Source organism: Aspergillus undulatus (assembly GCF_047715775.1).
Source record: "Aspergillus undulatus strain CBS 261.88 unplaced genomic scaffold BDV17scaffold_29, whole genome shotgun sequence".
Classification (NCBI taxonomy): Eukaryota; Fungi; Ascomycota; class Eurotiomycetes; order Eurotiales; family Aspergillaceae; genus Aspergillus; species Aspergillus undulatus.
This window is the reverse complement of record NW_027396633.1, coordinates 249,334-273,986: the sequence shown is the minus strand read 5'-3', so window position 1 is coordinate 273,986 and position 24,653 is coordinate 249,334. Positions and strand designations below refer to the sequence as shown.

General features: G+C 51.2%; 13 protein-coding genes across 13 annotated transcripts; 6 read left to right on the top strand and 7 right to left on the bottom strand.

The window, feature by feature from the left end:
* Positions 1–202: 202 nt before the first annotated feature.
* BDV17DRAFT_298792 (RTA1 domain-containing protein) lies at positions 203–1,576 on the top strand (the record flags this gene model as incomplete). Its single annotated transcript, XM_073763765.1, has 3 exons — positions 203–334; positions 389–725; positions 781–1,576. 3 exons carry the CDS (start codon positions 203–205, stop codon positions 1,290–1,292), a joined length of 981 nt encoding a protein of 326 aa, XP_073614896.1. The 3' UTR covers positions 1,293–1,576.
* On the bottom strand, positions 1,448–2,655 carry BDV17DRAFT_292080 (uncharacterized protein; the record flags this gene model as incomplete). Its single annotated transcript, XM_073762291.1, has 3 exons — positions 1,448–1,606; positions 1,654–2,486; positions 2,538–2,655. 3 exons carry the CDS (start codon positions 2,653–2,655, stop codon positions 1,448–1,450), a joined length of 1,110 nt encoding a protein of 369 aa, XP_073614895.1.
* Positions 2,656–4,593: 1,938 nt separating this feature from the next.
* On the top strand, positions 4,594–5,899 carry BDV17DRAFT_104301 (uncharacterized protein). Its single transcript, XM_073753733.1, has 2 exons — positions 4,594–4,660; positions 4,733–5,899. The coding sequence occupies exons 1-2, from the start codon at positions 4,626–4,628 to the stop codon at positions 5,559–5,561; spliced, it is 864 nt and encodes a 287-aa protein (XP_073614894.1). The 5' UTR covers positions 4,594–4,625; the 3' UTR covers positions 5,562–5,899.
* Positions 5,900–6,321: 422 nt separating this feature from the next.
* On the top strand, positions 6,322–8,057 carry BDV17DRAFT_282275 (putative alpha-1,3-mannosyltransferase; the record flags this gene model as incomplete). Its single annotated transcript, XM_073760171.1, has 3 exons — positions 6,322–6,405; positions 6,600–7,548; positions 7,600–8,057. 3 exons carry the CDS (start codon positions 6,322–6,324, stop codon positions 8,055–8,057), a joined length of 1,491 nt encoding a protein of 496 aa, XP_073614893.1.
* An 87-nt stretch (positions 8,058–8,144) lies between these two features.
* BDV17DRAFT_104319 (MAPEG family protein) lies at positions 8,145–8,736 on the top strand. Its single transcript, XM_073753734.1, has one exon. It carries the CDS (start codon positions 8,233–8,235, stop codon positions 8,668–8,670), a length of 438 nt encoding a protein of 145 aa, XP_073614892.1. The 5' UTR covers positions 8,145–8,232; the 3' UTR covers positions 8,671–8,736.
* Positions 8,737–8,802: 66 nt separating this feature from the next.
* On the bottom strand, positions 8,803–9,778 carry BDV17DRAFT_282274 (RTA1 domain-containing protein; the record flags this gene model as incomplete). The annotated part of the gene is made up of 3 exons (XM_073760170.1): positions 8,803–9,284; positions 9,333–9,581; positions 9,631–9,778. The coding sequence occupies 3 exons, from the start codon at positions 9,776–9,778 to the stop codon at positions 8,803–8,805; spliced, it is 879 nt and encodes a 292-aa protein (XP_073614891.1).
* A 552-nt stretch (positions 9,779–10,330) lies between these two features.
* BDV17DRAFT_298790 (RTA1 domain-containing protein) lies at positions 10,331–11,312 on the top strand (the record flags this gene model as incomplete). The annotated part of the gene is made up of 3 exons (XM_073763764.1): positions 10,331–10,478; positions 10,533–10,781; positions 10,852–11,312. 3 exons carry the CDS (start codon positions 10,331–10,333, stop codon positions 11,292–11,294), a joined length of 840 nt encoding a protein of 279 aa, XP_073614890.1. The 3' UTR covers positions 11,295–11,312.
* A 90-nt stretch (positions 11,313–11,402) lies between these two features.
* BDV17DRAFT_104280 (uncharacterized protein) lies at positions 11,403–12,406 on the bottom strand. Its single transcript, XM_073753732.1, has 3 exons — positions 12,043–12,406; positions 11,759–11,979; positions 11,403–11,695 (listed from the first exon to the last, which is right to left on the bottom strand). The coding sequence occupies exons 1-3, from the start codon at positions 12,205–12,207 to the stop codon at positions 11,590–11,592; spliced, it is 492 nt and encodes a 163-aa protein (XP_073614889.1). The 5' UTR covers positions 12,208–12,406; the 3' UTR covers positions 11,403–11,589.
* On the bottom strand, positions 12,407–14,023 carry BDV17DRAFT_104279 (Zn(II)2Cys6 transcription factor). Its single transcript, XM_073753731.1, has 2 exons — positions 13,815–14,023; positions 12,407–13,767 (listed from the first exon to the last, which is right to left on the bottom strand). The coding sequence occupies exons 1-2, from the start codon at positions 13,881–13,883 to the stop codon at positions 12,607–12,609; spliced, it is 1,230 nt and encodes a 409-aa protein (XP_073614888.1). The 5' UTR covers positions 13,884–14,023; the 3' UTR covers positions 12,407–12,606.
* Positions 14,024–14,037: 14 nt separating this feature from the next.
* BDV17DRAFT_265169 (intradiol ring-cleavage dioxygenase) lies at positions 14,038–15,175 on the bottom strand. The gene has a single exon (XM_073758149.1). It carries the CDS (start codon positions 15,107–15,109, stop codon positions 14,216–14,218), a length of 894 nt encoding a protein of 297 aa, XP_073614887.1. The 5' UTR covers positions 15,110–15,175; the 3' UTR covers positions 14,038–14,215.
* Positions 15,176–17,226: 2,051 nt separating this feature from the next.
* BDV17DRAFT_292071 (Aldehyde/histidinol dehydrogenase) lies at positions 17,227–19,944 on the top strand (the record flags this gene model as incomplete). The annotated part of the gene is made up of 8 exons (XM_073762290.1): positions 17,227–17,349; positions 17,427–17,543; positions 17,591–17,831; positions 17,894–18,264; positions 19,056–19,288; positions 19,357–19,547; positions 19,613–19,767; positions 19,846–19,944. The coding sequence occupies 8 exons, from the start codon at positions 17,227–17,229 to the stop codon at positions 19,942–19,944; spliced, it is 1,530 nt and encodes a 509-aa protein (XP_073614886.1).
* A 193-nt stretch (positions 19,945–20,137) lies between these two features.
* Positions 20,138–21,462, bottom strand: BDV17DRAFT_298785 (uncharacterized protein; the record flags this gene model as incomplete). Its single annotated transcript, XM_073763763.1, has 5 exons — positions 20,138–20,553; positions 20,606–20,791; positions 20,845–21,011; positions 21,063–21,262; positions 21,313–21,462. The coding sequence occupies 5 exons, from the start codon at positions 21,460–21,462 to the stop codon at positions 20,138–20,140; spliced, it is 1,119 nt and encodes a 372-aa protein (XP_073614885.1).
* Positions 21,463–22,456: 994 nt separating this feature from the next.
* BDV17DRAFT_292069 (general substrate transporter) lies at positions 22,457–24,179 on the bottom strand (the record flags this gene model as incomplete). The annotated part of the gene is made up of 5 exons (XM_073762289.1): positions 22,457–22,573; positions 22,629–22,984; positions 23,030–23,841; positions 23,892–24,034; positions 24,090–24,179. 5 exons carry the CDS (start codon positions 24,177–24,179, stop codon positions 22,457–22,459), a joined length of 1,518 nt encoding a protein of 505 aa, XP_073614884.1.
* Between the last annotated feature and the right edge of the window lie 474 nt (positions 24,180–24,653).

Below are 24,653 nucleotides of genomic sequence, written 5' to 3'. Positions count from 1 at the left end.
CGCGAACGGAACGAGACAAGCCATGCGACATACGGTCAGGAAGGAGGCAGCTGAGTTTTCTGGATCTGTATTGGATGATGTTTATTCTGTATGACATGGTGTCGACGTTGTGTATGGGCATGGCAACCCCCAGGGATATATATAATACTATGCAGAAAGCCACCATGTTTTTGAGGATCATCATCAAACAGAGACCACGAAAATGGCCAAGTGCAATCCTCCAGAAGAGTCGGGATGGGCATTCTGCCCGAATCTCCCAGCCGCTGCTCTCTTTACAGCTCTCTATGGATTTTGCTTCTTCCTCCACCTCTACCTCGCTATCAGGACTCGCAAGGTGGCACCCCCCTAAGAAACAATCAATAACATTGCTAACCAGTGTTTGTGCTAGAAATTCTGCTGGGTGATCATCGTCGGTAGTGCCTGGCTGAGCGTTGGATTTGGTCTCCGTTCCAAGGCAGCTCATCGCATCAGTGGGATTGGGGATTTTATCCCGCAGAGCATCATCATCTTCCTCGGCCCTCTCTGGCTTAATGCATTTGTGTACATGGTGTTAGGCCGCATGGTGCATATGCTTCTCAAGCGCGACCGTCTCTACAATATCAGCGCACGGAGACTGACCATCATCTTTGTAATCCTGGACATTATTGCTTTTTTCGTGCAAGCATCGTCCAGTGGACCTATGAGCTCGGGTAATCGTGATACTGCGCAGACGGGCGTTTATATTAGTATGTCTTCCAGCCACAGAACGTTTATGTTAAAGGATGAATCTAATGGGCACAGTGATGGCCGGGGTTGCAATCCAACAATCCTTTATATCCTTCTTCATCGTCCTCGCAATCCGCTTCCACTACAAGCTGGTCGCTGGGACTCGAACCCCTCAACAGCACCAAGCCGATGACCATACGACAGTAAAGCCCGTCATCCACACTGTCCCTTGGCGACGCCTCCTCTATGCGCTATACCTGACACTTGTCCTAATCACCATTCGAAACATATTCCGCTTGATCGAGTTTTCCGACGGAGTTGAAGGGCATATAGCTGTTCATGAGGCGTTTTTCTATTCTCTTGATGCCCTACCTATATTTGCTGGATTGCTTGTTCTTGCTGTCGTGCATCCATCCTGCGTTCTACAAGGCCCGGACAATGAGTTCCCACCGAGAGTAAAGAAGGGCGAGAAGGAACGGAAGAAGAGAAGAAGGAGTAGAGGCAAGGACGGGGGGTATAGTGAGACTGAAGAAGGGCCTGAGGCTCGAAGAGCTGGCGCCAATGAGGCGCCTTTCTCAGAAGTGTGATCTGAATGGCGTGTGAAACTGGGAAGATGGACATGTGATTTGTGGGTTATTCGCATTTGGGCCTTGAATTGTCTAGTTGTTGATATGTTTTCACCTAGTATGTACAGTGGCGTTCGATGAGGTCTCTGAATAAAACCAAGGTAGAGTGGAGGGTTCTAGAACGGGCTGCGGTAGTTCCTGAAAGTGGCCAAAGACTGCGCTCCCTGGAGGATATTCTCAAGCAGAGTGCCATAGTCCCATCCCATAGCAGACGCAGCAATGGCCGTCAAGCTCGCCTGATCTTCGCGTCCCGGACGACCAGGGCCGGTCATATTCTGCCTTAGTCAGTAGCTGCCGCAAGATCCAAACAAAGATTGCTTACCGGCTTCATATTGATATCAAAGAGCGCAAAGTCTGATCCAGTCTCAAATCGGCGTACATCAATGCGAATTGGCGCAGTGGCTCCAATCACCTTGGCTACCTCTTCGCACTGTCGCATTATCTTGCCGTATGCTGGATCCTTGAGTTCTTTTTCAGCCACAACCCTCGAATTTGCAGTAACAGCCACTACGCCGTTATACGGCGCAATGCCATCATCGTGGTTGAACCGTGTAACCGGCACCATGCTCCAGTGCTGGGGCTTGGAGGGAGTTGGAGGCATAACGGTAACTGTTGCTTCCTCGCCCGCGAGAAACTCCTCCAGCATAACGAGAGGCGATTCGGCGAGAAGTGTCTCTATGTGCTGTTGCAAAGTGGCTTCATCGCGGCAGACCTTCACTCCGTGGCTTCCTCGACCGCGAACCGGTTTCCCAACGATTGGGTATCTATCGATAGTCTGAACGACACCGCTGATATTCTCTGCATTGACTAGCCACGATCGAGGCAGAGTAAATCCTCCCAGCTTGGCGAGTTTGCCATTTAGATAAGCCTTGTCGTCGAAGTTCTCCACCAACGCAGGAGGCTGGCTGACGACGTAGAGATCTGAAGCCAGCGGTGCCAACTTCGTAGAAGTTTGGAGTGGATGGGAGTTGAAAAGAATCGTATTTGCCCAGAAATGAGTAGCGCCCTGTTGGACAGCAGAGTAGATGCCCTCTTCTGTATCAGGGAATGTCCAGCCCTCGTTGGTCGAGACAGGGGCCGAGGCGTCTTGCTTTATGACTTTGATGCCCTTTTGCAGTAGTGTGTAGGCGATATCGGCCCCTGAATCTTGGTAGCCTGCTAAGGTTAGCGATATAGGCTCAAAGACCTTCTCAATTGACTGCTCACCACCCGGTTTCCTCGGTTTCCTCACGCCATTGATCGCCGGCGGCTCAATGGCCTGGTACAGCACAGCCACGGTCGGTGCGCTGCTTAAGCTTCGGATGGGCCGATAACCCGCTCCCATTAGCCTAAAAGACTTCGATACCCTTCGATAAGCGAGCATTTGTATAGCGTGAAGAGATGTTGTGAAGTGAAAATGAATGATTTTGGCGGCCTGGAGTTGCTGAGAGGCCAGTTCGGACACAACCGAGAGCTGGTCGGATAGTTCCGATGATCGGCTATTTGCCGGAGTAGCCCATACTTCAGGGAATCCATGGAAACATGAATCCCAATGATAAAACAAAGTACCTGCTGTTACCTGTGCCTCTTCTTGGTCAACATGTTACTGATCTTGCGCAAGCTACTAAAACCGGTTCGCGAAGGCGTCCTATGCATTGGTTGCGATTTTTGAGGTCGAGACTGCATCACCAGATATCCCGTCGATGACCACGGGGTAGCTCCCAATTGTCGGCGGCATAGAGGGCAACGATTCGATCCCCGACTCACTTAGTCACTGATGCAGGATGAGTGAAAGTGGTGACCGCATGCTAGCTGGCGATACAGTGTGCCTAGTCCGAGATTCTCCAAGTAGAATAGACAAATTTTTTTGGTAGGCTTTCTAAGCATTGTTAGCGCAATTAAGAAAAGGAGGAGGGCATGGTAAGAGTAAGTGACAAGTGCACCATATGCCCTTATATTATTATCAAGTGTACCGGCATACACCTGGAGAGACAGCGGAAAAGGGCGATGTCAAGCCGTGCTCAATGGACAGATTGAAACGTGCGACGACTTATGGTCCGACGGCTGGCGATTCTATTCTACCGGGGTCTACAGACCTAATGGCTGAAGGCTGAGAAGGACTATACGACCTACGGTGGCGAATGTACCCTCAGTGATGGCAAGACAATTAGGGATGGTCAGGGACAAGCAAGTGGGCGGTCTAATGCGGAGTGCTTAGATTTAGCTGTTGCGAATGCTGTGATTATCAATTGGACAGGCACTTTCAACGCATATCGTGGTATCAAGGATGACCTTATTGTTGGTATCAGTAAGGCCGGGAATCCAGATACCATGGAGGGAGCCATGCACCCGGTATGATGAAGCTTGTGCAGCACAAGAATGTCCTTCCGAGCAGTACAACCCCTACCATGCCGTTCACGACAAATACAGTGGACTAACACATGGATATGGCTGTAACCTGTCACCAATTATCTAAGGATATTCCTGATGAAGTAGCGCTTCTTGAAAGCCACATTAGGGGAACGGCCATCGCTGCGGAGGATAACTCCATGATACTGGTGCGGTTAGTATCAAGGTCTCTGACTCGCAGGCAATGGGGCGCTGTGGTGAAGTTATAGTGCGTACATGGAGCACTGCCCATGTTAACAAGACCCAGCGGGGACAGCTTGCTGAAGATAGATAATCACCGGGTAAAGCGATATATTAGCAAGTATACCATTAATCCAGCGCCCACATAGGGTAGTACTCATGCCGTGGGCAGTATTGAAGTGGGAAAACTGGCTGACCTAGTGCTTTGGGAGCCATTTAGCTTTGGCGTTAAGGCGTTTCAGGTTATAAAGAAGGGCTTCATTGCCTTTACACAAATGGTATGCTTCATGTATTGTCTCCGAGACTAAGCTAACGAGATGATACAGGGGGACCCCTCATCGCCCGACTGATGTTTGCCGTAAGGGCACTAGGATTCTCAATAACATGCGACTATAAGTATTATTCTGATGAGACACGTCATGATGTACAGAGTAAACAGAATGAAATCGGTAGTGGGCGCGCAACCAGAAACAAGTCGATCTCGGTTTCTTTCCATGGATGCCCACGAATTTGGAATTTAGAATGTGAGGATCTGTACCAAGCCTAGGTATGGCACGGTACTCGCATGGTGGGCCAGTGCTTCTCCCTCACATTGGTGGATTGTTTAGCGCCAGCACTGCCTGCGCTCGTCGAGGCATAAAGATAAAGGGCGCTCGCCTGCTTCGCCCCATTTTCTCTCTTTGCCATGCTTATTCTATCTACGACTCGGATAGATTCTACAACATTATGGCCCCTTGTGAACTGCCCGAGTGGCCGAGAATGTGACCCCCCATTCAGATACTCCCCTCCGCTCCTCTTTGCGCCAAAACAACTGACTGACTGGAGTGCAAAAGCATCCTCACCATCTTCACAGTCCTCTCGTTCCTTCCGCAGCTCTATAAGGTATCGTCGTCCCGGGACAGCTCTGGGATATCGCCGTACTACGTCTTGAGCAACGTGCTCCTCGCGACACATCATTTTTCGATCTACTTCGCACTATGTGTCAATGAGCCCTCGGGTGGTGGTGTTGTCGTCCACAATCCGCCGAATACAGCGGACCTTCTTAACCTGACCCATCTTTTTGTCGCTTGGCTGCTGTTTCTCCTCCTGTTCGTCCTCACGCTCTTATACCTGTCCACGGATGACCTGCCGCAGAGAGGCATTGTCGCATTAATCTACATCGGCTTCCTCATGATCTCCGTCATCCCGCAGTTCTACGAAGCTATCGGCGGATTCGACGACCTCGCAAAATCCGAGCTTGAATGGCGTCTCCTCTTCTTTGTCGCTGGACACCTCCTCATCGTGAACCCGGTGCTTACAATCGTCGCCCTTGTTTCGGCTGGCCTCCAGGCTCGCCGCATACTTCAAGGCCCGATTCACAGTTCGCTCAGTGTACCTGGCCTTGCGGGTCAGGCTGCTGTTTTCGCCGTTCTGGCCGTCTCATGGGTATGGCGTGTTGTTTATGGAGGCTCACCGCGTTTCCCGGCCGACAATGCAGTGCTGGATTGGTACTTCAAGTTCGGATGGCCTGTCGTGGGCATTGCCGTCTTCGCGATTGTGCAGTTTGTTCTCTTGTGGGTTGTTATCCAGCGTCAGCGGAGTGTGACGGTTCCATTCGAAGAGAGAGAGACGGAACCCTTGTTAGGTGGGAGTCTACGGGAATGTCATGTAGAAGTTGCCTAAGCTAGATACATGCTTTCCCCCTGTTCGTCATAACAAGCTCGATTGGTCCTGAAGCGGGCACCACTAGCTTCGGCCGCCCGTCGAGGTCGGTTGGGTGCGCCACGGTAGACTCGCCGGTGGAGGGAAAAGAAGCAAGGGCGTCTGTATGATTCTTACGACCATGCACCACGGAGATGAAGGTTCATAGAACGCAAGTCAGTAAGTTGTGTGGACTGATTTGAAGACGTTGAAGGTAGAGTGAGACAGGTGTGATATGGAGAAAGCTATGGAGTTTCAATAACCCAACTCGACCTTTCATGATGGCATCAGTTCCTGTGATACCCGAGCACCGAGGATGGCTAAGTCACGGGTGACAAGAGGTGACTGTATGTGCGACCACAACCTTAAGAGAGAACGATCAGGGTCTGGGCCCAGCTCCACAAGCAATTCACTCGTGGCAGTGACACGAGCGAGCAACTCAGCGAGGAACGGAGGTTCGTCGGAAAAACCAGTGAATACGCACCATGCCCAGGCCGATGATGTGAATATTGCCCGCTTTGCTTATTGAAAAGTCGACCACATCCCCGAGATTGTCATTACACAACGCGGTATCTCGAGTAACCTGATGTTATTCGACGCCTCCCAAGCACCAAAAAAGGAGTCAGCCCAAAGTGAGCCTCGTTGAAGCCATTGACGATGCCAGGAGACGATGTGGAAAAGCTTCTGACACTGGAGACCACCGACCGGCCGCGGCCGAGCAAAAGGCGAAGAAGAAAATTTCATGTCTCTCGAATGCTGTTTTGCATACTCTTTCTATCGATTTTCTATCTACTATTCGAGCCCAGAGGAAAGCCCTCGTTGCCAGGTACGCTCAACGCACTAGACCCAGTCCTAAGCGACGCGTCGATCGAATACCCGAGCACCACGCTGCTACAGAATGCGGGTGCATCTGACGGCGAAAGGAAAGACGACAATCTAGCTGAGTATTCCTCATGGCCGACAACTAGCATTGCTTCGTCGCTTACCCGGCTGTTCTGTTTGCTCCGTGACGAAGTACAGACCGAAAACCTGCTGCGACCCATTGATGCTACCGGAGAAGCGCGCCTACACGAGTTAGGTCTCCGGACCCGCTACTTCAAGAAGATGTTTGAAGCATGGGAAAAGGCCCATCTAGTCTTTAACGAAGATGGGACGGCACTGAAGACCCGCGATAACATCCTCAAATACCTTGAACAACACCCAGAAATAGCGGGCCACATGGGAATGGCAAGAGCAAAGGTGGTCCATGATTACAAAATATCCAAGTGGGTTTACAACCGCCTGTCGACGCTCCTGTTCTCTTGGACCGCGCCGTATCATAAAGATCTCATGGCTCTACACGCCCAGTTCTACGGGGCAGAAAGGGGCATCGTGATGCTAGCAGGAGACCTCCAGGCTGCGTTTTTATTTACATCAATCTCTGTGATCCGGCAATTGGGTTGCCATCTGCCAATCGAGGTCTTCCACTATGGTGATGGAGATCTGACTAAGTCAGTTCGCTCACAATTGGAAGCCCTACCTGGAGTCACAACGCGCGATCTGAGCCGGATGCTCGACGGGCGGGCTTTGACGCTGAGCGGCTGGGCTGGGAAACCCTTCGCCATGCTGCTATCTACCTTTCGACACGTTATTTTCATTGACGCCGATGCTTTATTCTTCCAGAATCCCGAAATCCTGCTCGAGGACGAAGCCTATCGAGAAACTGGGGCACTGTTCTTCAAAGACAGAATGTTATTTGCAGAATCAAAAAGACAGTGGCTGCAAGATGTCCTTCCAAAGCCATTATCCGATAATGTCCTAAAGAACCGGTTCTGGACCGGGGAGAGCGAGCATATGCAGGAATCAGGGGTCGTCGTGGTAGACAAATGGAGACATTTCGTGGCGTTGCTCCTGGTAGCCAGACTAAATGGGCTGGATCGTGATGGGGACGAAGAAAAGGGTATCCAAGGAGTATATGATATGGTCTTCGGTGAGTTTGCTATCAATGGGTTGGAAGTTGGTGCGTACCTAACAGTATCAGGCGACAAGGAAACATTCTGGCTGGGGTGGGAGTTGGCCGGAGACATCGACTACGCATTCCACGACGGCAGCACTGGGACGATGGGGGTAGCACATCCTGTAAAGGACGTTCCCGGGTGGAATGGAGATATTCTGGTCGCAACGGGCCCGCCCCGGTATACAATATGTGCACCACAACTACTGCATCTTGACCGCCACGATCGGCCGCTTTGGTTCAATGGCTGGATTCTTCCTACTAAATACGATAATGATGGCGAGCCGGCAGCCTTTGAAACGTTCCTGCAAGAGCCGCGTGAAGTAAGAGGCCCTAACGCGTGGCAGTTGCATGAAAATAACGTCTGTTGTTTGACGTCGGAGTATAAGACCGAGTTCACGCCCGAGGAGAGGAAAACCTTGGACGACATGATTGCGATTCGACGGCGCCTAGGCGTAGTTGGAAGTGAGAGTGATAGTGGATGATACTATATGGGTACCCAGCCCCTCCCAGCCACCCCCCGGCCCCCGAAGCCCTGAGACCCCGCGCCGCGGTTTCTTTGTTATTGAGGGAGAAGTGTGTAATCTCTATGCATAAAAATCCGCTTGCCCCCACTCCCAAGCCTTCCTCAGGATATTCCTCCTACCCCGTGTTCCCGCCATGTCATCCATCCATATCCCCGGCCTCCTCCAGCCAGTTATCGCCCTCAATGGCTGGACCTTTGTTCAAGAGATCTGGATGTATGCCACTCGCCTACCTATCTACGGCCGCATCAAAGAGGCCACCGATCCCTCTATACCTCGAAGTCAGATAGACGCGCAGACGCCTCCCTCCGTGCGATGGAAGGCCGATAATTACAACCACCTCTTCGAACAACCGACCCAGTTTTATGCAGTCGCGCTCGCTCTGGCTATTGCGCGCCATGGCGCGGACAACCCACTCGATATCAAATTGGCCTGGACTTATGTTGGGCTTCGTGTCGTGCATAGTTTGATTCAGTCTACTACCAACAAGATCTTGCTGCGGTTCGGCGTGTTTTTGACGTCTTCGGCTGTTCTTGCTCTTTTGACAGCGAGAACTGCGCTCTTGGTGTTCTGATTGCCGCGCAGGGTTTGATGGTGGCGATATTGGTCGGTCGCATGCGATGGAAAGTACACTGGACGTGAATAGTATGCAGGTAATAAAGATATTAATGGTTTCGGAGGATAGATAATTGGGAAAGTTTTCCGCTCACTTGTGGCTGCTGCTGCACCGACGCCCCTCTTCCATCTCCATCGCAACGGTAGCATACTTGCGAACAGCCACAACACGCGTAGAATACTTCTCTCCCCGTCCAAGAGCACAGTTGACCTCGCTGGGATGTATCCAGTTCAGAGTAAATACCACGATAAACATCAACAGCGCATCAAACACATAGATAAACACCTCCTGCCGCATCAAGTACGAGTCATAGCCCATGAGGTACTCGACAACCCTGATAACTGAACGGATTAGGATGAGTACACTGGTAAAGCACAGCGCCATCCTATGCCGGCGCCATATGCTCCGGAGCTGAGAGGGTACGACGACGCTTTGTCTCGCCATGCGCAGCTCGAAGATTCCCGCTGTAGCGACGAAGAAGGCGAAGAAAATGATCTGCACGAAGAGACCGCCGACGATAATGTGCTCGCCGGTATCTGCACTCTCCGAGTCTTTCACCATAATGCCGGCCCCTGTGCTGTTAGTCTAGTTGGTGAACGGGAAAAAAATAGGTCGCTTACCGGAAGCCTGCATCAAGAAGGACAAAACATCTCCAGCGACAAAGATCTTTGTCAACCAGCGTAGTGGAATGACAGAGCATCTCTCCGCATCAAGCATGGCAATGATACGTCCAAGAGTCATATATATGCTGGCGGCGAGGAAGGCGGGAGCAATTAGGATGAGAGCACTCTGCATAACGTAGGGGCCTTTCGTGAAGTCTGGTGTTTCTTGCGACGACAGAAGGCGACCGACATAGCCAATACATTCCACTAGGACCGTTAGTAGCAATAGAGGTGAGGACAAGGACGATCAACGTACAGGCAGCGCCGATTGTGAAGGGGATCATGAACCACGTCCGTGTCCGTAAGAGCTGGTAGAGGAGTAAGAGTGTGCATACACCGAATAGTGCAGTAAATATGCCCCCAGCAGCACCTGACGGCGCATAGTAATAGAAAACAAAGTCCATGTTAATAAGGTGTAGTGGGTGTGAGTTGGAAGAAGTGGAGTTGAAATCAATGCCAGAATCAAGACAAACTGGACGTGAGACAGTTTAAATAGAATGCTTGGAGGCAAATTGGCCTTTCCCTGTCATTCCAAATATACTATAATTGTCGATGATGCCCTTGAGTAGGCAAATGCGTTTGCAGTGTGGACCCTCGTTCTCGTACCCATAACCCTTCTTGGCGACGCCACAGCCAGATTGGAAGCTTAGCCAGACCCGCCCCGCCCTCTCTTTCTCTTTCTTGTCGATTTTGAGCCTAGCGGGCCTGTTTCAAAATCGGAGGAGTTCGTATCAGTATAGAAGACCGGTTCTGGTTGTTGTTGAGTGCTGCCTATCTCCCATAGTATCTGGAGCCCACACCTGCCAGCCCCGTCTCCTATTTTTGTTGTGACCCACTTCACCTTACCAGGCCAGAGGATGGATACGCAGAGATGGTATATATAGGGCACACTGAGATCGCCGTTCAGACAATTTTATTTTGAAGATTGAGACCGAACCACCAATACAATTGAGGCGATGGCGTACAAGTACTACCAATACAACCCTTCCGAGGGCGCCGCCATCCCCTTCGCTGCTCTTTTCGGCCTAACGACTCTGATACACATCTGGCAGACAGCCCGTGCACGGACATGGTATCTGATCCCGTTCATCATTGGGGGTGTTTGTGAGTTGGCTCTTCATCTAGAAGCGAATCTGGCACTCTGACCCTTCCTACTAGTCGAGGCAATTGGCTACCTGTGTAGGTTCATCAGCGCGACCGAAACCCCCGATTGGACAATGATGCCCTACGTCGGCCAGAGCGTCTTGATCCTGCTCGGCCCAACGCTGTTCGCTGCCTCGATCTACATGCTCCTCGGGCGCATCATTCGGAGCCTTAACGCCAGCTCGCTTTCTCCGATTCGACCGACGTGGCTAACGAAGGTTTTTGTAACCGGGGATGTCCTCTCGTTCTTACTACAAAGTGGCGGTGCGTTATCCGAGCTCAAATAAGAATAAAATTTTGGTCATAGAAGCTGACGGATATTGCTCATGAACAGGAGGCGGAATGCAAGCCAGCGCCAAAGACGCCGAAAAGGCCGATATGGGAGAGAAGATGATTCTCGGCGGTCTATTCGTACAAATCCTCTTCTTCGGCGTCTTCATGGTCGTCTCGATGATCTTCCATCGGCGAATGCTCTCGACACCTATGCACCATATGGGCATCAACCTTCCGTGGAGCCGATACCTCAAAATCCTCTACGCCGTTAGCGCTCTGATCATGATCCGGTCGGTGTTCCGAGTTGCGGAGTATATACAGGGTAAGGACGGGTATCTGCAAAGCAAGGAGGTTTTCATATATGTTCTTGATGCTGCGCTCATGCTGGGATGCTGTGTGATCTTAAATATCTGGCATCCGAGTAACATCGTGTCTGGACGGACGGCGTATAAGCAGCCTGAGGATCTTGAGATGCTTCCAGGGAATCGGCACACAGTGTTTTAAGGAAAAGCTATATATGAGACATCATGCAAGAATATGTACGATAGAGATTGTGTAGAAATCATAGTTTGAAGACGAGCTTTTCCCATAATGTCACGGCAAGAAAGTCGAGTTTGATAAAGGGTATTCCTGTGAAGTTTTGTCTTACTGATCATATATTATTCATGACTGGGATAAAAAAGAAGAAAAGGAAAATGAAACCACAGCAATCTATAGTTGTACCAATCCCACCCTTCCCATTTTCGCAAACATCCAATTCGTAACCGCTGCATCAACGTTGAGGGGCTTGCTCCAAAGTCTAAACAACGCCTCCGATCTTCCCTGAGGTACCCGGCAACACCCCGTGGCGTTTATAGTACTGTCGCTCCTTGATACAAATGAAAGCAGCGAAACCAGCGATAGGACTGCACAACAGATGGTCAGCAAGGTGAGATGGAATAACGCAGACATTCCAAGCGTAGGCGTACCAAAGGACAAAGGCCAAAATGACCACAATCGCACCCAGCGCACGGCTGCTCGTACTGCGGGACCCCATAGTCCCCATAATCGAGATAACGAAGAGTGCAAACCAGAACACCGTATCAATAATATTCAGTGCCACATTGGCCTTTGTGTTGGCCCACCTTTTCAAGCGGTCGACGTGTTCGGTTAGGACCTGGTAGGCCATGAAGACGGCGGATTTGGCGCACTACAGGAGAAAATTGGTATGTTAGTCTGAGGGAGATACACAATAGAATAGAAGAAGACATACCACAGCGATTCCCAATGTGTTCGTTCTACTCCGTGGGGTGCCGCTGTCGGCAATGCGGGCGATGGCTAGGATGAAGGTGATGAGGATCAAGCAGCCAATCAAGATATGCAGGCGGAACTTTGTGCGAGGGATGTCCTCCGCAGCGATATTCAGTCGTTGAAACATGGTCGAGTAGTCTAGTAGAGGAATTGAAAGATAGTCGCAGAGGTGTAATGGGGGTATTGTTGTAAGGTGTGGGCTGCAATGGTCGAGAGATCATGTTTGAGGCACGGTAAGGGTTTATATCAGAAGGCCTCCTAAAAACGCTGCCTATTCCAATGGCTAATTGGAGTTACTGATGAAGGATAAAAATACTTATCGCACTATGCTGGGACCCTCGATGAAACCTGAACCCGACCCCAAGGGCACTCGTACCCTTATCCTAATCGGGTTATCTGTACGGTTGCCGTGAGCCAAGCCTACCAGCCCTGCATGAAGAATTGGCATTTCCTAGGCAACAGTCTTAACATGCTTGATTCATGGCGCTAGCGGTATATCTAAGATAAGGCTGTGGTTTCCAACCAACTAGTCGTCGCCAATGAGACTTCCTGTGCTCACGGGCTCGCCGTAACCCTCACCAAAGACTTCAGCAATAGGCCACGAGATATAGCCTTCCCAAGACTCATCGAGTAAACGACGAATATCCTGCAGGACAAACCGTCCCCAATATTGCAGAAAACAGTTTCCCCGGGCTAGGTGAAGGAAGGCACAGTAGTGCGCATGAACCACGAGTGCAAGGGGTTCGTTCGCTTGTAAATATTGCAGGTACTCAGGAGGAACCCTGATAGCCCAGCCGGCAGCCAGAGTCATTGAGTTTGGTTGAGTGAAGGCGTGTCCAGAAAGACCTCTCAAGCCCTCAATAGCGCGGGTGTACGTGGCGGCATCGTGATCCTCAGCATGCAGGTACTCTGTATTGAGTCTGTCAAGACGGTCCAGGGATGCTTTGACGTAGTCGGGCATCGCCAGATATGGATTTCCGGGGGCGAACAACGGGGCAAAGTTGCTCTGGCGCAGGAACGAGAACGCGGCATCCGTTATCTGCTGGACGCCGCGACATAGAATAAAAACGTTATTTAGGGAATTCAGCGAGGGCCTGTCCCCGTCGGATACTCCTGTGTCCGTCAAGGCAGAGCCGAACGCATAGGCGACAACCAAGGCGGACAAACCCATCATTGACCTGGCATTATCTTCCGTGACATTTCGTAACCCTTTTTGGAGTGCATGTAGGGCCTGTCCTTTGTGCGCTGTGGCAATTTCGAGCCACAATGCAGGGTCTGACTGGTCAGAAAGAGCCAGATGCAGTGCAGAGACTGCAAGGATGCCGTGCATGAGAGGCGGTGTTTTCAGCGCCTCGTCGACGAGATTGATTTGCCACACAATTCTCGTTTCCGTGTCGCGCGAGTAAAATTGGCATGTCTCATGCTGCCAGTTCACCAGGAGCCTCAGCTGCGTCATGTCCAGAGATGGACTTGACGAGGATGCGCCCGGCCCGCCAAATCGATCGAGCAGTTGAAAAGGCGCGTCTGAAGGAGACGCATGGTTCTCTGTCTGCGCAGGTGTTTTCCGCCGCCGAGTTCGTCGAGCTGGGGCCTCCTCTTCAGCCCAGATGTACGAGGCTTCAGTCACATATTCACATAATTCCTCGCGCTGACTGCAGTTGGAGCAGACGGGCCTTGCCTCATCACACTGAAATATATTAGCAAGCTTATTCTGGTAGTCTCAGAAAAGCGTACCTTCACTCTCCGATGCTTACAAGCCTTGCAGCCGTGCCTTGACTTCCGGTGGGTGCGACGCGTAGGCATGGCGAAGCTGCTTAGGACTCTAGCATCACGCGTCGTATTCGTAGAGGACGTCCAGCTTGCCACTGCAGAACGTGCTGATGAGTCACCGTTCACATATTTGTCAAGCCTTTCTAGGCAACCTTGAATCGTGTTGAGTCCCAAAGTCAAATCGCTGGAAAAAGTCTGCTGCCAAGACCAGGTGCTCTTTCCTAATGGGGTTAACTCTACGAATACGAACGCATGGGAGAGGATCGTTCATTGAGCCACCATTTTATTGCGTAGGGTCCCTAGTTTCTAGCCTGATTCTGATAAACTCGTTCTATGTTACCATGTCAATCATGACACGCAAGTGTTCAATTCGCCGTTGTCTGGGGAAGGCCGCCATCAATCGCCCGTGGATCGCCATCCGAAGTCCCGTCCACCTTGACCGCACCATGAGCTGTGTACACGTTGGTCCAGTAAGGATAGTGCACTGCTGAAAGATTGACAGCAACAGTGATCCAAGCGAAAATGCCGTCCTCGATGCTATCTCCAAGCAAGGCATAGTTAAGCATCGGGTCTGAGTCGCTATACTCCGTCTCCTGCGCAACGACCCGGTCTACCGCGTTGGGAGTAATTGGAATCTCATTTGTGTTGTAGGGATATGTCGACTCAACCTGATCGATCAAGTCCTGGTCCAAGAAGATCTGAGCGACGTGCCCAACCGTTCCGCCGACGACAGTACTGTTGGGCAACCGTTTGGCCCCAAAGTGGGCAATATTATGGTAATGGGTGGTGCGTCCATCATAATGGCCTGGGAAGAGAGTGTCGAACGTGACAACGCCGTCTTCGTCAGTTTGCTGAACGCCGCGAAGGAAAGTACGCTTTGCATTGGCAACATCGTTGGAGTTTCCGTTGCCCTCAGTGACGATGCCAGAGTACACACCGGTAGCGTTGCAGCCCCAGAGCTCTGCGTATAGATCCGGGATGGGCTCGCACGTTTCGACGTCAATATACTGCTGCTCGAGAATCACCGGAACACCAGGCTGCCCTTCACGGATATGAGAGCGCACTCGCTCGCCAGGAATCCAGTACGGGCCAGTTTCTCCTTCGGCAGTCGGACCGAGCAGGCAAGCCTTGTTGCTGGAATCCTGAAAAATCTCGTCTGTCGGCATGGACGGTGACACGAGTCCGCTCGCTTGATGAGAGGTGTTTAGGACGGCGTCGGTATCGCGGGTGCTGAGTTGACGGCGATGCAGCTCGACCATGGCCTTGCGGCGCGCTTGAGAATGCGCGTGAAGGCCTCGGGCCTCCAGCTGAACGGAGCACTTTGCTAGGCCGTGACCGACGTCTCTCTTGTACGCCCTCACGGGTGCCGAGTCTCGCTCCTCATGGTGACCAGGATGGGCGAGTGCGAGGATGGCGCCCCCAAGGACGGTGAGATTGAGCGCAGCCTTGAGTTGCATAATTCAACAGTTGAGAAAGGCCAAGTGAAGGGTGAAGGGTGATGTTCTGTAAGTGTGTGATTCTGACTACTTGAGGGGACACAATTGGCGCTTTTATACCATGAGTCCGACGCCCGGGACACAAGGTTCCATCTCCTGGGAGTACTGGGTAAACGTTTACACGTCGGAGTCGATAGGTCTCGCCTTGGACTGTTTCCGATGCAGATCTGCACCCAAGGGGTAAACGTATACCGGGCCTGGCAACTAAGTCCGCTATACAAGGTTTCGGGTTGCCAGTCGAGGAACCGATGCCAGCATGATCGACAGAGATGGGAACGACATGCCTCCCACAGCGGGACTCCTCCCACAGCTCTCCACGATCCACTGTGGGAGTCGCACGCTGATCGGAGCCCTTGGCGCCAAGCACTGGCAGTGGGAGCTTTGAGGGACCGGGAAGTAAGATTGCTTGATTAGCAATTAGACAGTACGTATGTGACTATCTCCTCCGAGATTTCGGGGGAAATGAGTCGGACCGTAGCATTCTGGTGACTCGATCGAGCCGATTCGGGACGATCTCGGGTCCTTCAGCTATGTAATTCGATAGCGATGGGTCCAATAGTATCCTCAGGCACCGATCCAGCTCTATGCTAGTGGAGAATTAGCAGCTAGCTGTGGAAATTTCTCTGAGAAATGAGGCCGTGCTGGTGGGAGCTCACAGCCTGCAGGAGTGCCCCAATCTCGCAGCGACATTGTGCGTACCTTGTCGCTCTGGAGAACGGGAGGCCACCATCAGTCAGTCTAACTGAAGGAACCTCGACCAATTGCCATAGGCGCATGGAGATTTTGCGTCTCTGAAAATAAATATCGTAGTGGTTCAGACGGTCCGAAGTATTGCGTCCTATGAATAAAACTGATATAAAAGGTATTCATAAATCGTGATTACAACGGGAACATTTCTTCGAGCGTCCATATACCACCAAGCAATAATGATCGCAAATGTCACAAAGTAAACGACGCATACATAGTCCATGTTACCAGCAACAACAGAGTATGACAGGAACCTGGCGTACTTCGGGCTCGCCAGACGACCAGTCCAATAATTTGACCACCGGCGTTTGGTATAGCCGAACTAAGCTCTGCAAGGGATACCTCTATCAATCCGCACACTATAGCCACGAGGATAAGGCCGTAGACCAGCTGTACCGGACCGCCTGCTTTGATTCCGGTGTCGAGCGCCGTTGCAATCCCGAGCCAGGAGTTTGCGAGGGAGAAACCAATTTCAATGATTGAGAGAAGGGAGAAGTCCTTTCTGAGCTGAAACATCTGGCCAGTGACTGTAGGTGAAAAGCTGATGTTAGTCTGGTTGTAAGAGCTGGTTCAGGTAGGAGTGTACTGACCGGTTGCCCCTCGCCCATCTCCTGGGCGTTCTGGGGCTTTTCCAAGTCCTTTTCCATCGTCGAATCCAACCTAAATCATAACAAAGTAAGGATGAAGGAGAGATGTCAGAACAGGCAATGGATATGCTGGTGCATAACATGTCCTTCAGCGAAATACTACTTATAGTAAATGCGGAGAGAGCTAACTATGATAAGAAAGTGTTCACAATACCAAGAAGCGGGGGAATGACACGCTGGGACTGGAGTCTGGAGATAACAGCTCTATAATTCTGGGGTTATCTGTTCATTACGCTGTGATATCAATGTGGGCTATCTTGGTGCTACTCCTGGCGCGGTCCATTCTGTGATTGGTGGGATCGGGGTTTGCTGTTAGCCGCGTTGTGAGATCAACAAACTAACTACCTACATATTGCCGACTGTTGACTGCTGACTGCTCTCACAGTTCCTGCCTTAATCTTTCTGATAGGAGAGTGTGCTGATACGCGACCTGCGGATTAGGGGTTCCCTGGCACTCTTCGATCACCCCGTGTGCGAGTAATCAAGATGGACTTCTCCCTTCGCCGCCGCGAATCCTACAAGGGCAAACACGTCTCAGCTCTGCCAACACCATCTTTGGTGATCAGTCTGCCTATCCTGGTTGACAACATCCACAGGCTGCTTGTGGATGTGCAAGACCTGGGGATTGCCTTTCGGTCTCATGTCACGACATTAAAAGGTTAGGAAACTAATTTATGCCTTACTAGTCCCGTGAAGTCACTCGGATGATGCTAGATGAAGGAACGCATAATAGAATAGTTGCGTCGACCGTTTGCGAGTCTGAGGGAGCTTTACTCCTGGTGGAAGAAGAAATTTTTGAAGAGGTGTGCGAATATTCTGCTTCACAATCCAACAGCTCTAACTATTGCAGTGTCTTTACGGCCTCCCCATTACAGAAAATGCCCTCGCTCGTCTCGCAAGTCTCTTTCACAAAGTACGAATACTTCTGATGCTTGACAACGAAGAACAAATTGACCTATTGGAACAATTCACCTCGAGGAACGAAGGATTCAGGACATGGCAGGTCTTCATCAAAATTGACATCGGCTTGAGTCGGGCTAGCCTGCCTAGTGGCTCTACCAGTCTACCTGACTTGGTCAAGCGAGTAGAGAGTTCGCTTTGACAACTCTATATGGGTCCTACTGTCATGCAGGACACTCTTACGGCTGTCGAGACAGGAAGTCAACGCAAGCTGTGCCGCAAGATGAACTCGGCGGTCTTTTGAGGGTATTAAAGCTTGCGAACAACAGCGGTGGCCCCTTGGTCTTGTCTATAGGCTCAACGCCGACAGCGCATTCCATCAAAGCCATCACGGCCGGGCTTCCTTCGCACTATATTCTGGAACTACAAGCCGGTCCGTATGTCCTTTCCCTGCTCGGTATATCAAATTATTCAGACTACCACTACCACTGCACGCTAGGAAACTTCCCTGCCAACGGCCTTCAACAAGTATCCACCGGACTAGGCGATCGATCACAACAAGCCATCCGCATCCTCATCCTCGCCAATATATGCAGTGTCTATCCGGAGCGCAACGAAGCCCTCGTAAATGCCGGCATAATTGCACTATCACGATAGTCGAGCGCATTTCCCGATTTTTGGAGAAGTGTTGGGATATCCCAACTGGAATATTGTTCGATTATCTCAGGAGCATGGTATTATTGGGCTTACGAACGGCTTGAGTGAAGACGGGATGCTGAAAGTTGCGGACTTCTTCCACGTCGGACAGAGAGCTTATTTGTGGTGTCAGCATTCCTGTATAACAACGGCTGCTTTACATGTTTACTATGTGGTGGAGAACGATGTTGTCGTCGATACATGGGTGCGCTGGAAGGGTTAGTGATGCACAAGTGCGTCCATGGCTGGACCCGAATACCACATAATTAGACTATAGACTGCTATGGATGGATATATGTAACAAGAATCGCCTCACTAAACGACTTCCAAAGTTTTTCACCAGACGGCTTGGAAGCTTGAAACAGCAAGTTTTGACTCTGGAGCTCCAGCGTCCGGTGTGCTTAAGAATGTTATATAAAAACAGGCAAAAATAACGAGGAGGACCTCATCCTTGTGAACAGAGCCAAGAAGAGTGGGAAGGACACGGCACAGCTGCGTGGGATTGCCGTTGCACCCCCGGCAGAGTCTGTTTCTTATGATTTCTAGTACGCCTTTCAACTCTATTGTGGCTCTTTTCCTTCTTCGTTGTTTTTATACGACTGAATCCTATGATGTGGTTTGTGCAAATTAGATACTCCTGGAAGAGCCATGAGACTCTTGTACCAAGGTATAGATACATATAGGTATACAACTGCTCGGACTTTACTAGATCGACACAGGGTGGCCGGGCCCTGCGCGAGAGCACCGCTAGTCGCTTTCTGCCAGTTAACCTTGAGCTCGGTGGGAACGACCCTGCGTATGTACAGCTGGACGCAGATCTGCGGTACGTGGTTGAGCAATCGGTGGGCGGTGCTGCATTCAATGCTGGTCAGAGCTGCTGCGCTATTGAAAGGGTATATATCCAACAGGACATTTACAAAGCAAATGCGGAGAATCAGAAGGAGCTCGCGGCGTAAGTGGCATATCTATGGACCTTTCGACCACTTTCTGTCAGTGACAGGACTAATGGTGGAAATATAGATACATGTTGGTAGACCCTGCCGATAAAACAACCAACGTTGGTCCTGTAATCTCGCGAGCTGCGCAGAAGAATGTCAACGCGCAGATTCAAGATCGCTCAGCAGGGGCGCTGTCGATGCAACGCCACCCGACTCTACTTTTGCGAACCCTTCAGCAGACAGAACTACATTGTGCCTACGATTCTGACAAAAGTACGTCGACCATGGCATGACTGTCATTCAGGAGACATTCGGTCCTGTCATCCCGATTATCAAAGTTGCTTCCGACGAGGAAGCCGTGAAGTGGATGAATGACAGCGACTATGGGCCCACAGCAAGTGTGTTGACCAAGGATCCCAAAGCTGATGAGAGCCTCCTCAGGGTGCTAGAAGCGGGCACTATATTCATCAACCGCTGCAATTATCCCAATCCTGTAAGTTCCCCTTCCCCTGCGATTTTGGTGAATGTTTCACTGACAGTATTGAAGAATCTTGCTTGGACGGGCTGAAAGAACTCGGGTAAGGGGTTTACACTGGGGCCTCAGGCGTTCGAGCCGTTTGCCAAGTATAAGGGCTACCATATCAGGGAGAAGCAGGCATATTGTTACTAGCTCTTGGTAGTGAAAGGCTAGTATAGGACATTTGTTGGTGTGAGAACCCGTCCGCGAATATATATCTCAGGGTTAGGTCTATTTGACGAACCATGTTCGTAATTATATGAAGTTTTTGATGAACATAGGAAAGACTTAGATGTTATACTTAAACTGTAAGGGGTATAAGGATAAAGTCCTCCAGCGAAACACATCAGATGTGCTGCTTCGCCCTGACCGGCGTGCTATCAGAAGACACCGACCCCTCCCCCGGTCTCCGATCCTCATAAGAAACAGTCACCTCCCTTACCTGGTAGATATTATGCGACCGACCTCCATCCCCTGCCAAGATGCGCTTCGTATCCATATCCTCGTTATCATCGACCTCAACATTCTTGCCGTCCCTGTCTCTCCCTCTCGCTTGCGATGCTGTCACGAGTGTATCCATCCCATAACTTGGCTGCCTGCTTATCTTGCCGTATGTCCCGGGGTTATTGTAACTTGATGCGTCTTTGGATGAACTGAGGCCTCGGATGGATCGGTAAAGGGGACGGAGGGCAGGGACACTAACGCAGACGATTGTCGTGGTGAGTTCGGAGTTGGTCCAGATGACGGAGTCGGTTGTTGCATCTATACTCGTTAGTGGTTGTCACTCACTTAGAGAATGGAAGGAAAAGCATACAAAGGTAGTCCTCCGACTCAGTTAACGCGCCGAGACCAGTCGTGCGGATGATACCACAGATCCCAGCAAAAACACCTAAGCTAAGTGACATGCAGATTGTAATCTTCTCTCTTTTCTTCATGTTTAACTGCCACAGCGCATACCAGGGGAAGAAGGCGAGGACGAAGTCTAGAACAGCAGACCATGCTTTATCACAAAGTTAGCAGAGACGCCTCCGACTGCTAAGATGCGATACTCACCACACATAACTGTCGCAACCTTGGGCATGGAGATGGGGCAGCCTTGCGAGGGAACGCGCGAGTCCCAGATCGACTCGACTGGTGTGCACTGAGCGAACACGACGATAGCCAAAAGGATACTCAGAAACATAATAGTGATGTTCCAGAACCAGAGGAACGCTTTGTGCCTTCACGCCTAGTCAGCGGCTTCGTCGTATCAGGTTCGACGCGATGCCTACCATTTGTTCACGACAATACGCATCAGGAAAGCAGACACGGCGCACTTGCTGACTCCCATGGCAATGGAAACGACACTTTGACCAGACAGAAGCAGCAGCATGCCGTGGCTTTGCTCTTCAACAGTAAGCTCTGTCGCGTGGACGCCCATTCCGTACATCGCAGATGCGGTACATAGTCCCGCAAAGGCAACCATCAGAATCTTAAATCGGTGATTAGCAAATTGAGGCCAAACATTAGACGTAATCTCACCCATGTTATAACCAGCAGTAGGTCGTCCCAGCCCGGATTGTGCAGAATCCTGGCCCGGGTATAGAATCGTAACAACAGGACCACAAGACACAGAAACGTCTCCATCCAGAGAACACCCACCAGCGTAGGACCCTTCTGACGCAAAGCCATTGTGAGTCTGTGACCTGTTGCAAGTGCAGACTCTGTGGAAGGACGTTAGGAACGAAACAAAGCTCTGTGCTACGAACTGCTAATATATTGCTCAGCCCGCGAACAGGCGGTACAGAAGTCCCAAGGAAAGGGGTCAGGGCAGATGGCTACGTGCAGAATACATGAAGGATTCTCAATCGCTTGAATGACAGCGATGATCAAAGTCCAATTCTAGCTAGCCCTCCTGTCTCAGCTCCAACGGCACCGCCCACACCTTGGAGATATCATGCCAACAGCAATGTCACTGTTGATAATGGGACGACAGTATTCCCGCGTCTCTGACTCTATTAACAAGATCTCGGCTACCTACCGGCCGGAGCAGAGTCCGGAAATCCAACGCTGTGGACCCGGCCATCTTTCGGCGTCTTAGCTGTAACGGTCCGCGCTGCCGATCCCCTCGGGGAAATGGCTTACGCAGCCCTGGCGCCCACATGGGATCTAAACGGCCCCGATCAGCCGTTAGGCGGTCACTAGAGAACGCCATGGCGCGGACTAGACAGGGTTCTATTGCTAGTTAATATAAGGAAAACGCCCTACGGGATTGTGCAGCTGTTTTTGAGTCACTCTCTTTCCGGATCAGCTCGTCGTTTAATGAGCGGCAGAAAAGTCTACTCCAAGCTCTAATCCCTGAAGACTGATAATAATAATGGGATACTGACATGGATCATGGCTAAGCCGTGCCGTGGCTTACAGGGATCGTCGTCGCCCAGAGGATTAGATGAGGTGGCATGGTTTTGTGAAGACTTGGTGCTACCAACCCTCTGGTTGTGGAATTCGTACTTATAAAACGGCAAATTTATTATTGTGTAGTTGTATGCTGGTTGACATGACAAAGGAAGGACATGGAAAGTAATCGAACAAATCTAGACTCGAGACGAGTCGATCACACAACTCAGGTATAACGTTCTCGACCACCCCCACCGCTCATTGACCACGACAGCCCCTCCTGCAATGTTCACGCGGTGGTCGTGTCGGAGGCACTTGCATCCTCTGCAGCAAGCGCATCCTGCAGCTCCAACTCCACCTTGTCGCCGAACTTGGCGTTGATTTCCTCGAGACTGAGTCCCTGGGTCTGTGAACGCAGTATTAGCTCGGCACGACCACGCAGAGGCCAGGACTACTCTTACCTCAGGGAAGTAGAAGATGATAACAATCGTCGAAACAACCGTGACAGCAACGAAAACCATGTAGTACTTCCACCCAACGGTCGACAGAGCCAACGTAACAGGCGCAGTATATGCGACCGCATTGCCGAAGAAACTGGCAAAGGCAATCGTCGACCCTTCGCTGCGGAGATGCGTCGGCCAGATCTCAGATCCATAGACGTAGGCTGTGCACTCGATCGTTGAAGTGAAGAACGCTCCAAAGATGAAGTAGGTGGCGACAGCAGCGTTCACGCCTGGCTTGTAGGTCGATCCGAGATAGTACCTGGACAGTCCGCCCATGACGCCGATTATGGCGGCGCTGCCGAATCCACCGATGACTAACAATGTTAGAAGAATACAATAAAAGGGGGATTGGAACCCACCCAGAAGCTTGACACGTCCAACTCGATCGAGAAGGAGAACGTTGATTCCACATCCGATGATAGCGCACACAGTCCACACAACACCTAGGCCAAGTTGCATGGTGGTGTCAAAGCCCAGCGTGCCCATTAGTGTTGGAACGAGGTTTGCAATAGCTGTGATGCCCGTTCCCTGACCCATGACCCAGAGAAGGATGGAACACAGAGCACGCTTGCGATGAGATGCAGTGCGCAGGATGTGCATGTAGCCGCGGGGGGTGTTCTTCTCAAATTCCACTTGCGCTTTGATCTGTTTCAGTTCCGCATGAGCGAAGGTAGCCCTGCTCTCGGTCTTGCTCTTGTGCAGGTACTCGAGCACCGACTTGGCTTCCTCGCCGCGGCCCTTCTCAAGGAGCCAGCGAGGGGACTCGGGGATGAAGGAGAGAGAGGCAAGGTGGATACAGCCGAAGCCAGTCAGGACAATAAAGATTGCGCGCCACTGGACGGCGGACTCCACGAAACTAAATGCAAGGGCGAATACAGCGCACAGAATATACGCAGTCACGACACCAACGCCAACCAGACCGACCATCTTACCACGAGTGTGAGGAGGCGAGACTTCACTCATGTAGACGGGAGTGTTGGCAAAGAGCATGCCGCCGCCGATACCGCAGATGACACGGCACACGATGAACATCTTGACGTCGACTGATCCAGCTTGCAGGGCTCCGAAGATGATGACAATCACGGAGGCTGTCTGGTTGGCAATGCGGCGGCCGAACTTGTTCGAGAGAGGTGCCTGCAGAATGGCGCCCACCAGAGCACCTCCCAGAAATCTAAGTAGTCATTAGGTTTGAATGCATGCTCAAGGTATCTCCTAACATACCCACTGAGCATACCATCCTGGATGTTCGTCGCATCAGGGGTAGTAAGGAACTTGGCGATGAACGAGGGCTGGGAAAGGGAACCTGAGAGGGCATTGGCCGCAAAGCCATACAGAAAACCTCCAAGGCACGCCGTGACAACGACCTAACAAGTGAGCAAGGGGATCTCAGTATGTAGGTCGGGATAAGTTCAAATTTACCAGGATGTTAATTAGACTGGTCTCCGGAGCATCACCCTTCAGGCTGCGGACGCTGACAGCGGACCTGTCCTTCTCTTGCCTCGCAAACATGTTGAATCTTCTCACGGTCCTTCTATGCAGTGTGCCAGGTGGTGCTCGAAGGAAAGGAAGAGAAACCTCACCGTCCAGACTCCGAGGAGTAATTAAGTATCAACCCTCTTGGGGTTAGACGTGGTCGGCACCGCCTTGCCCCTGTTAACGCAATGGTTATTCTTTTCTGCTAAGATCACTCTCGGATTCTTCTTCTCTACGCCTCATCTACAGGAGCGTACTAGGAGGGTACTGTCAAATCCTGCAGCGCGTGCGGGAGGGTGTGACAGGGGTACGGCATGGCGCCAGCAGAACGCTAGGGCCCTACCGGGTAAGAGCTTGATGCCCGTTCTCTTCTCAAAGCCATGTGGTACGAGACGTCCACGGAATTAGAACCACATGGCTGTTCTTAGAGTGGGAAGCATGGCCAACAATCCCGAGATTCATATTTCTTGTTAGCCGGGCCGCCAATAAAAGCTATCCATATAGCTGCAT